The 11,988-nt window shown below is 48.2% G+C and overlaps 1 protein-coding gene across 1 annotated transcript in view; it reads right to left on the bottom strand.

Annotated features, from left to right (window-relative positions):
* Positions 1–3,356: 3,356 nt before the first annotated feature.
* Positions 3,357–11,988, bottom strand: part of TAB1 (TGF-beta activated kinase 1 (MAP3K7) binding protein 1) — an 8,983-nt gene continuing 351 nt past the window's right edge. Inside the window, exons 2-11 of the mRNA XM_019544951.1 lie at positions 10,968–11,104; positions 10,684–10,837; positions 9,940–10,026; positions 8,974–9,112; positions 8,341–8,454; positions 6,319–6,430; positions 6,081–6,225; positions 5,463–5,685; positions 5,023–5,179; positions 3,357–4,005 (exon numbers count right to left, since the gene is read on the bottom strand). Coding sequence (XP_019400496.1) covers positions 3,798–4,005; positions 5,023–5,179; positions 5,463–5,685; positions 6,081–6,225; positions 6,319–6,430; positions 8,341–8,454; positions 8,974–9,112; positions 9,940–10,026; positions 10,684–10,837; positions 10,968–11,104 — 1,476 coding nt within the window. The 3' untranslated portion in view covers positions 3,357–3,797. The remainder of the gene's footprint in view (positions 4,006–5,022; positions 5,180–5,462; positions 5,686–6,080; positions 6,226–6,318; positions 6,431–8,340; positions 8,455–8,973; positions 9,113–9,939; positions 10,027–10,683; positions 10,838–10,967; positions 11,105–11,988) is intronic.

Here is an 11,988-nt window from a genome sequence, read left to right as displayed (position 1 = left end):
AGACTTAACAAAGGGTGCCTGTCCCAGCATGCTCAAACACACCCAGCACTTCCAATCTTCCCAAGAATCCAAGACAGCAAAGAACTGAACTTTATCAAGGAATTAAGCAATCACACACAGTCGGCACTAATCCAAGAGAGGTAATGCCAAGCCAACAGCATCTCCAATTAGTTCACATGGGCAACCACCCATAAGCATTCAGATGTTTCTCTGGCGCCTCTCAGAGCAAGTGCAGCAATCCTTGCTACTTTGGTCCTGCCTACACACTTATTGGTATGCTCTGGGGTCTTGCCCTGCAGCGCTCACTGCTGTTTCATCCTTCCCCTACCCACACCCCTCTCCCCCATTTCTGCGCTCATACAATTGCCCTCATGCACATCAGTCCTGCCTGCAACACACCCTACTAAGCCCTAGCCCTGCCCACCCTAGCTGGCTTTGAACCAAACGTATATCCATGCCTACTGTCTGGTAGTGCAGTTTAAGTATGAGGCTAGCTCCAATATTCAAGCTGTCCAGGCCTTTAGGGCTTGTTTCCATCATCTCCTGTCAGGCTTGGCACAGGCACACCATGGGAAAGCACCAGCCTGTTCCTGATCTACACACCAAGTCCCAGAAATGAGGCCATGCAGATGCATATGGATGGCCCTGTGTGCACCTACTGATGCCCACCCAAGGGTGCTCTAAAGGTGGCTACATTGCCTCATGTCTGATACGTGGTGCCTGTGGGGCTGAAACGAGCAGGCAGGTCACATTCCTTATCTGTGTTCCTGGATACCCACACCTTCCATGTCATCTTCCTTCTCCTTCTGTTGCCATTTCTAATTTCCCACTGAGCCACCAGAGAATGCTGAGCTAAGGAAACAGACCCAGGCAGCGTCCTAGGAGGATGGTAGGTGGCTGCAGCAGACCCCAGCAACCAGGAAAAGATCCTTCCATGTTTCCCAGCACCAGCAGATCTTACTGAACAGGAACTATTAATTGCATCCAATAAGGTGGTCAGCTGCCCTTTATGTTCTGCTGCCTGGTTTAGCTGAGTGCATTCTACCATTAACCACATCCTGCCTCTGGCCCCATGTCTGCACCCCCTTTCCCTCTGCTTAACTCCATTCTGCGACTACCACACTGTTCTGGGTATAAATCGACCTGTCTTCCCCCCTCCCACCCCTCCCCAAAAAGAAAATAAGTAAATAAATCACAGTTGATTTATACATGGGGCCAACATATTACCTGCATCCCACATGAATACAGGGATGCAGAAAACCCTGCATAGCACCCTTAAGCGTCACATGGACTGGCTCATAAGGGCAGTGTGCAGGGCCATGTGCCAGTCATCACAGTGGTAGTCAGATGACAGGCTCAGCTCACACCACAATGGCTGGGGAACCTAGATTGCCACCAACTTTCAGTTACCAAAGACCTGCACTGAGACGGGAAGCAGGCATTAAACTTTCATCAAGAAGTGAGAGGATCAGAAGCCTGATGAACTTATTTAATTTGAGGCTTTCCAGCCCTGGGGCAGGACACCACTAGAGCCACAGAACCAAGAGACATCCCCAAAGGGGAGCTGACAGGAAGCCACACAGAGTTGGATACACTTCAGAAGACTATTTAAAAAAAATGAAAATAGGTTTTAAATGCATGTGTGGTTTTGCTTTATTAAACAATAGACTGGGTATTTAACTACTTAGAAAAAACCAATGATCCTGAAAATTTCTAGCCCTAAATTAAAAAACGTCCAAGGTTAAACAAAGAAGACAATGCGTTGCATTCTTCCAAAATGCACATTAGCTGAATGTACTTTTCTCAAGCACCTACGAAGAGTCAAATCTGAGCAGACACCTGCAGTTAATGGTCTAAAAATAAACACCCATTGTCTCCTTCCCTAGTTGGGAAAAGTCTGGACTTTGAACTACTAAATCCAGAGCTGTCTGGATCCATGATTTTGGCTCAACAGGTGAACAAAGTTTGAATGCACAATAGCAATTCAAATCTCACTTTTAATAAAGGCCTGTCCTTGTTTGAAGTTGTAAACAGTTTTCATTTACCTAATGCTATTGGTCTTGATATATCCTGATGTGGGATTTTATGTGAGGCTAGGGCAACATTATTTTTATTTGAGTATTTTGAGTCCATTTGACACTTTGGATCCTTTCCTTAGTTACACAATTCCCCTGTGGGATTTTGTAACGGCAACAACAGTTCAAAGATTTTATACGTGTCATTACTGGCTTACATTTGGAAGAAACAAAAATTTCCCCCCAAAATTGAACCAGAAAATGTGGGTCCCACTTACCATATATGCAGGTTCTACTTATAGCTGAAACAATAGGGTAATACAAACTTTAACTGTCAGCATATGGAAATTTACTAGGAAGCCACAAAAAAGTCTTATGCTATCAACTTGGATTTACCTGACCTGCAGCCCCTCCTGCTGTTTGTCATCAACAACTTGTTCTGCTAAACTGTGCCTAAACATATACTGCAAGATTTCTGGGGCACAACTTTAAAAGAAAAAAATTCTGAAAAGTATGCTTTGGGGGTCGTATGAAAGAAAAGTCTCCTAAGAAGTGAAAAGGTCATGTCTCCCTTCATTAAAGCACCAACATTAACTAGTCAGCGGGCCTCAGAATTTTTGGGTTAATAATGCCAGTCCTCCAGATTTCTCATAGATCACCCTATGCCCTTATCATTAAAGTGTGCTGAAAAGGGGAGGGACCTGGAATGATCTGTAGACCACTCACCATAGTCATAAAAACTGTTTGGGAGACACTAGTTCAATTCATTGTGCTATTTGCCTTTTGGGACTGTGGTTCTCTGATTTATGAATCTGCAGGTGTGTGTGGGGAATGTCATGTAGCCTATGGACTAGACCTTCTCACTAAAATCTACATCTAGATCCTAAAAAAGTCATAAACTGCAAGATAGGAGAGACAGGGACTGCAAGAGGACGTTAAAGAGCCTTTGAGGCTATCAGTGTATCTTAGATCAAAACTGACTAAAGGTCATTCGTTTCCAATAACTTGTTTGTGGTCCATTTAAAATAAACTACAAGTCTTGCTTCCTAGTGGAAGTGTTCATATCACAGTCAGCAGTACTGGTCAAGCACCATCCAAGGCCCTCACTGCAGAAAGTTGAAGAACCACAGGCAACTAAAAATCCCCTTTTCTTACAAAAGTAAGGTCCTCTTCCAAAAAGGTCAGAGCCACTTTTACAGGCAGAAGCTTACAAGCTACTGACTGTGCTCTATCTGTGCTGTAGAAAAAGAAGGTGGCAGTCTCTAAGGCTGTCCCACCAGCAGCTTCCTTCCACTAGCACTAAAAATTCCCTTTAAACAGAAAACAGAGCCATGCAGGTGAGAATGACAGCAGTTATAAGTTATTTATTCTGCAAAACAGAGGTATCTTCTATAGCGTTAAACACCGGTATCACAGCATAGTTTTTCGCACCTCAGTCCGTAAGAAGAGCTTATATGCATATTGTACAGACACCTGCTCCTGCCCTCCCTAACACAGCCCTCACTACTTATGTCCATAATATTCATGATGAGGGTTAGGATTCATGACCCCTTCCCAGGAAAAGACGTGGATAAGGAGAAGATGAAGGACACAGGCACATGTGTGTTGAGACAGCTACACCAGCACCCCACCCCTGGGCTCATCGCATCCTGAACCAGGGCTGAATCCGCAGCAGAACATGGCTACCACCTGGACATATTTCAACCTCACCTCAGTCTTTGCCTGTTTGTCTCTGTTGAGCTCACTGTGGTTGCAGGATGCCTCTCCCTTCTTCTCCCCATATTATGACACCGTGAGTACTCCCTGTTCACCATGGTCCATGTTCCAAAGCCGGTAGAACTCTGCGAAGTCCACATAGGGCTCTACACGTCCATCTTCATCAGGCTGGAGGGAATGGGTGGGACGGGAACGGAAGAGGCCCCCATCTGAACTTGAGCTGCTGCTCTGAGTATGGGTATTGGTGGACTGGAGAGTCACAGTTGGGCTCTGACTGAGAGAGAGCACAAATACATTCATGTTACTGGTTGATTCCTTAGGCCAATAAAAGAGGTGCCAGCCTCTTAACTGTATCAAACCCACTTTCCCTTTAGTCAACAGGCACATGCAGCAGAGGTACCTCATTCTCCCCAGGAATATCAGACATATTCAAAAGTGCTTCGAGTGTCACAGGCACCGAAGTCAACTACGCTATCTTTGGCTGGGCTGGCCTCATGCATGGTGCCTCAGAGGGATGCATTACAAGGGAAAATCTCAGGGAAACTGCAGAACTCCCTCCTTGCCCCAAGATATTTTAGACCCTTTAGGAGAAGTCCAGCAGTATGAAGTGCATATTACTTGCAATGTAGCCCTGAGCAACTTGGGTGGGCGAGCTCCATTGTTTTTGAAGCAATAGGGACATGGTAACTAAGCTGCTAGCTTGGCATGACAGGACACATACAAATCTTGCTATGACAAAGGCTGAACTGAAATCAAAGTTAACAGTATATTCCTGCAGGTTAGGGACTCCTTCCCAATGTGATTGAAACCCAACCCTTGTTTCACTCTCCTAGCACCATCTGAAAACCTTTCCACACCAGGAAAATATACCCAGCCCCATCTCCTTTAACAGCAGGGTAACACAGACCTAGCCCCTTATTAAATGAATCAGCTGGAACACCAGGCCAGCATTCACCCCAGCCTACAAAATCATTGCTAGCAAAAGGAAAGTGCTGTCTAATCCCCAAGTGCCCCCTGCTGATTCCCTGAAGCATGTTCCCACAGCATGCTCCAGAAATGTTTGCTCAGTTCATTCCCACATCCAGCATGATTCTCCTCAAATGATACATCTCAGACAACCATGGATAGGATGCAATGTTGCAGTTAGAAAAGCCACACCTTTGGGTAAAAGAATAGTGCAGCAGGTAACAGGCAGATTGCTTGCCTGGGCTCCACCCCAAACTGCAGGAGGGCAGGCAGCGGGGAGCAACAACTGGTATTTAAAGATGATACAACTTTTAACAGCATTTACTTTGTAAGAGTTGGGGTGGCTTCATCCAGAGTGGAGCTACTGTGGGCACCATTGACCATCTGGCCTTGAGAAGGCATGACAAGGGACAGTGTCACGCTGGTCTTGCTCGTGCTCTGGGCGCTGGAGTACGGCACAGAAACAGGGTAGATGCGGCCTCCTGAGGAGTAGAAAACAACAAGGGATGGACGAGTGTCATGAAAAGCCTCAGCGGTACAGGAATGTTCTGACTCATTAATATCCCATATGCCTGTAAAAGAGAGGTGCTTTATCTAATGCTTTCCAGACCATGCTAAATTATTTTGGGAAGGAGACATTTCCCACAGAAAACAGTCTCTGCACTGAAGGTTTCTTCTCCTGACATCAGGTTGGCACTGGATGAAAGGAGAGGTCTTATCCTCCACCCACCATCTTTGTCCCGTTTTTTTTTTACTGGTCCTTACCTTGTGTTGGCGTCAGTGTGGGCTGGCTCATCTCACCCAGTGGATGCCCAAAGTTCCTCACCAGCAGAGTCATATCCTCATGCCGGGGGCAGAACTTAGATCGCTCCCCACCGCTAGCAAAGGTGTCGCAATGGATCCGTTTCACCCGGTCCACCACAGCCTGAGCTACAGCATCCAGCGAAGTTTGCTTAGCAAACTCGGTGGCTATCATGGCTGCAATCTCCTGCATGCAAGGAACATAAAAGAAGGACTTTTAGGAGTGGGTGCTAAGGAAACCCTTCCCCAGCCAACTAATATCAAGAGTTCTTATGGCACCTGGCCAGTCAGACAGCTGGCAAGGCCTGAATGTCTAAACTCAGTTTGATCTTTGTACTCTGGAACCAAGTATTTCCCTGTCCCTAAGAGATGCCTGACTTCCAGAAACAAGAAGTTGCTTAGAAAAACTAGTCTGCCAGTACAGCACACACACCCCACTACATGTTGGGAATAAGGCAGGGGGGCCTTTCAACCAAGCTGGTGTTAACACGATGCATGTGTAACAAACCTTGCAAGAGTGAGGCTGACATGAACGGGACAATTTAGCAACACTCTTAGGGAAATGCCTCTGGGAACTCTAACCTGATTGGCCTGCCCAGGCCCATGAGCTGCCTCCAGAGCTTTGTACAGTCCTTCTGACATCAGCACCAGGAAACCAGTCACCCCATCCAGGGAGTGTCCTCCATGGATTTCAGGCTCTGCTATGATAGGCTTAGATTTAGCAGCACTGTAAGGAGAAAGCTAGTTCAGTACTTAAAAGGAGCACAGGCAGATCAGAATGAGAAGCCTTCAAGAGAAAGAATAGCTAAGTGTCTCTAACCTGAGGAGTTCAATATCAGTGTAGCCATATTTGACCTTGTAATCCCCAATGCGCCGGGTGCTCTCCTGCCCGCAGATAGTTCCCACTTGCTTTATCTTCCCTGCATCCAAACCTACCAGACAGAGACAGGACTTATTGACTCCCTGATGCACTTGTAAGATTTCCTGTGCCAGTATCCTGAGGAAGGAGAGAGGAAATGTCCACAGCAGGGGCAGAAAGATACAGCGAGAAATCATCAGGGTAGGTTTAGTGACCGCACCAGGGGGTTCTTGTACCTTCAGTTGAACCATCTGGTGGTGACTACTGGTCAGACAGGAATCTGGACCAGACAGGACACCATGCTGGTATGCACAGGCAGCCCCACCCCATCCCCATCCCCATCCCCAACTACACCTGGACAACAGGCAGAAATTATAACTCTAAGAAAATCAGTTCCAAAGGGTGACCTGCATTAGCACATGGCTCCAGCTCAGGCTCCCTACATGACAAACCAAATTCACTGCATGGATGGCCAATACCTCTTCCCAACAATAGTAAGGCATGAGTCTGACAGCTGCTGCAGATGGAGGCCGACTCATCTACTTGGTGTGGCTGAGTTGCTGTCTCCATTGCATTTGTCATTTGCCAGCATCACCCAAGCCAGGAGACCAACCAGAGATACCTGCCAATCATGTGCTACATAAAGACTTCTGGGATATAGAAGTTGTTAATTAAACCAAAAAGCAGAGTAAAAACACAGCTGAATCAAGTGAGAAAGTCAGGAAGACCCCTACTGTATTTACTCCCATACCATATGTAGCTTTTTACCCCCCAAAAATATCAGCCCTCCAAAATTGGGGTGCATGTTTTAGGCCCCTGCCACACATTACGTATATTAAGCAATTCACTGGCAAATTGTACTATAAATTTAGACTGGCCATATGTCCTAAATAAGACCAGCCGCATGTGCAAAGTAATTATCATGCAATAAAACTAGTTAATCACACAACAAGTTTAGACTGGCCACATGTATACAGCAATTCTCACACCATGAAAATGTCATCCAGCTATAAAGAGCCAACCAGCTACAGAGCTAGTGCTTGAAAATGTGTAATAACTTTACAGCTGGTTTCTATCCAGCTTGAATTTGAACACGTAGCAGGGCCCTTTAGTGGGAAAACTGATTTTCTGTCCTGGAATGAAGGAAAAGAATCATGGAGAGGTTGTAATGGCTGTCCCCTGCTTCTCTCCCTGCTGGCCTCTGGGAGGGAGGGGCAGAGGTAACTGTTCAGGATCAATGGTACAATGTTTTATCCTGTGCTGAATATCCAAAAAGTGCTGCCAATTTACTGAGGGTGAAAACTCTAAACCCCTGCAGAGTAGACTTTGCTCTTGCGATCAGGATTTAGCCATGACTCTGGCAACTTTCCCCTTGATCCCAGAGGTGGGTGGTATTGCAAAAAGCACAAGGTCAGATACAGTGGCTGGCTAATGCATTAGGTGTGTATCGGAAGTAGCACTAGCCCCATGGGGTCAAGAGAAGATGTGCTTTAAGTGATGACTGAGTAGGGCACAAGTTTCAGGCTACCACCATTCTCAGAAGGTCCTTTACCATCTGGAACCCTCATGCAGCTCTTAGCTGCTTTACTGAAGTATCTGGTGACAACAGCAGAAAGTGCTGGACTGGGAACCCCAAGGAAAAAAACCTCTTTGTCCTCAGGAAAGGCTGAGCACAGGCAGGAAGCTGTGAAAACTCCACCTCAGTATTGTTTCTCACTGATGTACTTCAAACTCAGCCTCCAGGAACTCCTTTGCAGAGAGACAGGAATTCAGATACCAGGTCATATTTCCTTCTTGGCTTCTCTTCTCTAAGGCTGGCAGCAAAGGAGCCACTGAAGCACCAACTGAAAAGGCAGCAGTATGAAACTGATACCAGTTCTGCTAAGAACCAGACCACTCTTTCCTCACCAACAGCACTGCATAGAAAGCTGCCTCGCCCTGTGCCTGAGTTTGGCTTCCCTTTTCCCAGAACACAGCACTTACCCAACTGAGAGAAGCGGAACAGCTCATCCTCATTCTCCGTGGTGTGGTCCACGTTTAGCTGTGTCACCTGCAGCCCATCCACAGTAGACTTGCACAGAAGTGCGCGATTTGTACCTGTGGTAGGAGCAGTGCGTAAGGCAGCAGGTGGCTACTTTATGAAAGAAGGGGTGGAATGCTAAGAGAGAACAGAGGAAGACTATCCATGGGGATTATGAACAGGAGAAAAAAGGGAGGGAATGAGGAAAGGGCTGACAGAGCAGATGTACAATCATTGGAATACCCTATAAACATTTCATTAATGGGGTATGGAGCCACCAACATCAGCCTTTGATGCAGTGCCTGCAAAGAAAGGAAGCTCCCTTCTTCCTGGAACCCACTGTCTCATACACAGCTCTGTTCCAACTGTGGCCAAGGTTACATTCACTGTATTACCCAGCCCCTAGAAGTACAGACCCAGCAACCAGCTTCAGTACCATTTTGATGCTAGTGGACCCCACAAGGAACGATAAGTGTGTTTTCCAACCTACATAAGCCAATTCAATTCCCCACTATGGTCAAGTTTTAACCGGCTGCCCTATGGCTGTAGCTGCCCTCAGATATGCCAAGATGAAAAGCTGAGAAAGAGGCACACACCTACATTGGCGATGAAGAGCTTGTTGTTGAGAATGACTGCCACAATAGCCATGGCTCCTCCAGAGATTTCCCGCTCTACGGCCTTAAGCCTTTCCACAATCTTCTGGAACTGAGAAGGTAGCTGGTGCTGGGGCACCCCCTAGAACCCAGGATTACAGGGAAACTTAAACACACAGTCCGTTGCCACAGAAATCACAGCTGGATACTGAGCTCTTCAGGGCAGGGAAGGTCTTTGCCATTGCATCTGGTGCAAACCCAAGGCTTAAAGCACTGACAAGTACTGGCCAGATTTCACTGGTCTTGGGAGACAAACATCATAATTCTGTGCAGAATAGGAACAGTGCTGGTACAGAGGCCAATCAAATGGCCATGTCCTGATCCCTGTCTCATCCTGAAGGGGCATCAACTGCAGTGAGTTCAGTCTTCAAAACCCATCCAACTCTTCCTCTCACTACTAAGGCTGCTGTAAACAGGTACAAGGAGTGCCAGTGGTGATGGTAGGTTATACAAAACAGAAAGCTTGGGATTAATACCTGCCCACTTCACACAAGCCACCAAAGGATCACTATGCTAGGTGACAGCTCTCAGTCACAGCTTCCCTGACGGCAAACCAAGGCCACTGACCTAGAGACAAGAGGCTCCACATCTTAAATCAGCAATGTTAAGGGAAGTGGGGAAGGGAAACAAAGTGGCACAGCAGTGGAGGTATCTTGCTTTGGCGCCGAGAGTTTGAACCTTGCTACAGGTTTGTGCTGAGGGCCAGCTTGACTCAATCAAGCCAAGTACAGGTATCTGAGTGTTTGGGGTGTCTGGAGAGGATGCTAGCCACACTGTGGCCTGGCAACAGAAATCAATGTGCTTTAACCATGCTAGCTGTATGGGCCATTAGCCTCAGGAAGACCTCTGACTTTTTCTAACTGAATTTTGGGGGTTTGGGGACACATTTTCTCAGTACTATCACATTACCTCTGGCAGCTGGGACTGCAAGCTGGCCTTCTCTGCCAAAGCATCATCAATGGACTCCAGGAAACTTCTTTCTACCACATCAAAAGCCTGAGAAGGGATACAAGAAAGTAACACAAGACTGGATAACAGCAGCTGCTTTGCAAACACAGCAACACAACATCTGTTTCCCCTTCATCCTGAAAGAGACCACATTACTCAGCAAACTTTGGAAGTGTTTAGATTCATCTCCTTGGGAATCAGCCCACCTCCCCTGGAAATGCAATCGCCTTAGCGCAACTAGATAAGAGTAACTGAAATCTAAATCTGTGCAACTGAAGGACAGGAAGTGAAGATATACGAATTCTATTCAGAGAAAACGAGACACATCTGTCACACCTCAAAAGGCAGCTACCACTGCTCCAGGAAATGAGTTAACAAGTCTATTTCCCCATGTTGCTTCATCATCATCTCAATGTAAACCCCTTCTTCAATTAACATGTCCCTGCGTCCAAGGAAGAAAGAATCCAACTTTTTGCAGTGCTGTCAACACTGCATTACTGGAGCCAGAAGGGCAGATGGGGCTAGACAGGAGAGGAATGAAATGCTACTGCTCCTTGTCCTCAGGGTAGGCACGCTCTCAGCCCCTGGCAGGCCTCCCTAACCTTCTCCTCCTCCTGCTAAGGATCAGGGCATTCTTCTCCTTGTGGCAAAGAGAGGGTGTTAATGCAGGGGGAGGCATGGTCTCTGCAGCCACAACCCCATTACCTGCAGCAGGACTCGGTACACATCAGCATCACTGTGATCTGCGTGGAGCTGGCCCAGCAGCAGTTCTGCAGAGAGCCTCTGGCCCACAAAGTTGGTGACTCTGTTGCCATCGTAGCCATTGAAGACCCCATAGAGGTAACAGTTGTTCTCACCCCTGTCAGAGAAGATCCAGGCATGGGGGTTAAAGGCGCATGTCGGGTACAGAGACCCTGCCCCCTCCCCACCCCAGCCCTCTGTGGAACCCAGCCAAGTGCCACCGCTGACCTGGGGTGCTGGTAACTCACCGGAACTTCAGCCAGTTGTCTTCCCAGGGGTGCCCCTCAGTGCTCTTGCCATCTGCACCATAGGACCGATTGGGAGCAGAGCCCACTCCAGAGAGCTGGCAGAGGGGCAGGTCATCTGTCCAGCTTGTCTGCTGCTCCTGGGAACAGAGCCAGGGAAGGGAATGGGGAACCAGAAAGAAGTATGGAGGACGCTTCAGAGGTCAACTAGTCCAACCCCTTGCCTGACCAATCTAACCCCTCCCCAAACCATCCCAGGCAAATCCACAGTCTAATCTCTTAGCAAAGCTACAGTCAACCCTGCCATGACACCAGACACAGAACCCTGACCTGCCACAGGGAAAGCAGAGGTACCATGGCAGCCAGCATACTGCTGCTGAAAAGGTTGCTAATATATGCTCAAGAGATCCCAGGAAAAGAGCCATGCCCCCTGCTACAAAGGGAGACAAAAACCCCCAGAGTCCCTACCAATCTGACCATGGGGGAAAATGCCTTCCTGACCCCAAATATGGCAATTGGTCTGACCCTGAGCAGAGGGGCAAGACCCTCCAGCCAGGAGCCTCCGCATTCAAGTGCCAGCGGTAGTCCTGGCACAGCCCAGCAGCCATCCCCAGCTGTGGCTGCCGCCAACGCCCCACGCCTCTGAGAAAGGTGAAAAAAACCCTGACACCCCAGGGGAAAAAAAGTCTCCCCCCTGGCTCCATGGGGGTAACAGCTAATGGGGAACCAGGGCCGGGGGATGCTTAGGACCTGGCACCGCCTGTCTGTGCCATCAATGTCCCAGACCCTGCAGCCCTCCCTGCCACAGGGGCACCACCAGCAACCTGGGGCTGACACCTGCTCTCATGGCACTGCCCCCAGGCTCCGCCTTCCCGCCAGGGCTCCAGGCCAACCTGGGGGCAGCCCCGCCCCACAACTGCCCAGGGGGCGGGGCCACACGAGGACGCCGCGCGCGGTCCATGCCTCACCCACAAAAGAATGCCGGGCTCCGCCCCCCTCTAAATGGCAGCGCACCTGACGTAGC

This window comes from Crocodylus porosus, unplaced genomic scaffold, assembly GCF_001723895.1.
Source record: "Crocodylus porosus isolate Cpor-Errol unplaced genomic scaffold, CroPor_comp1, whole genome shotgun sequence".
Taxonomy (NCBI): Eukaryota; Metazoa; Chordata; order Crocodylia; family Crocodylidae; genus Crocodylus; species Crocodylus porosus.
Note: the sequence above shows the minus strand (reverse complement) of the source record. Positions and strands in the feature narration are given on the sequence as shown.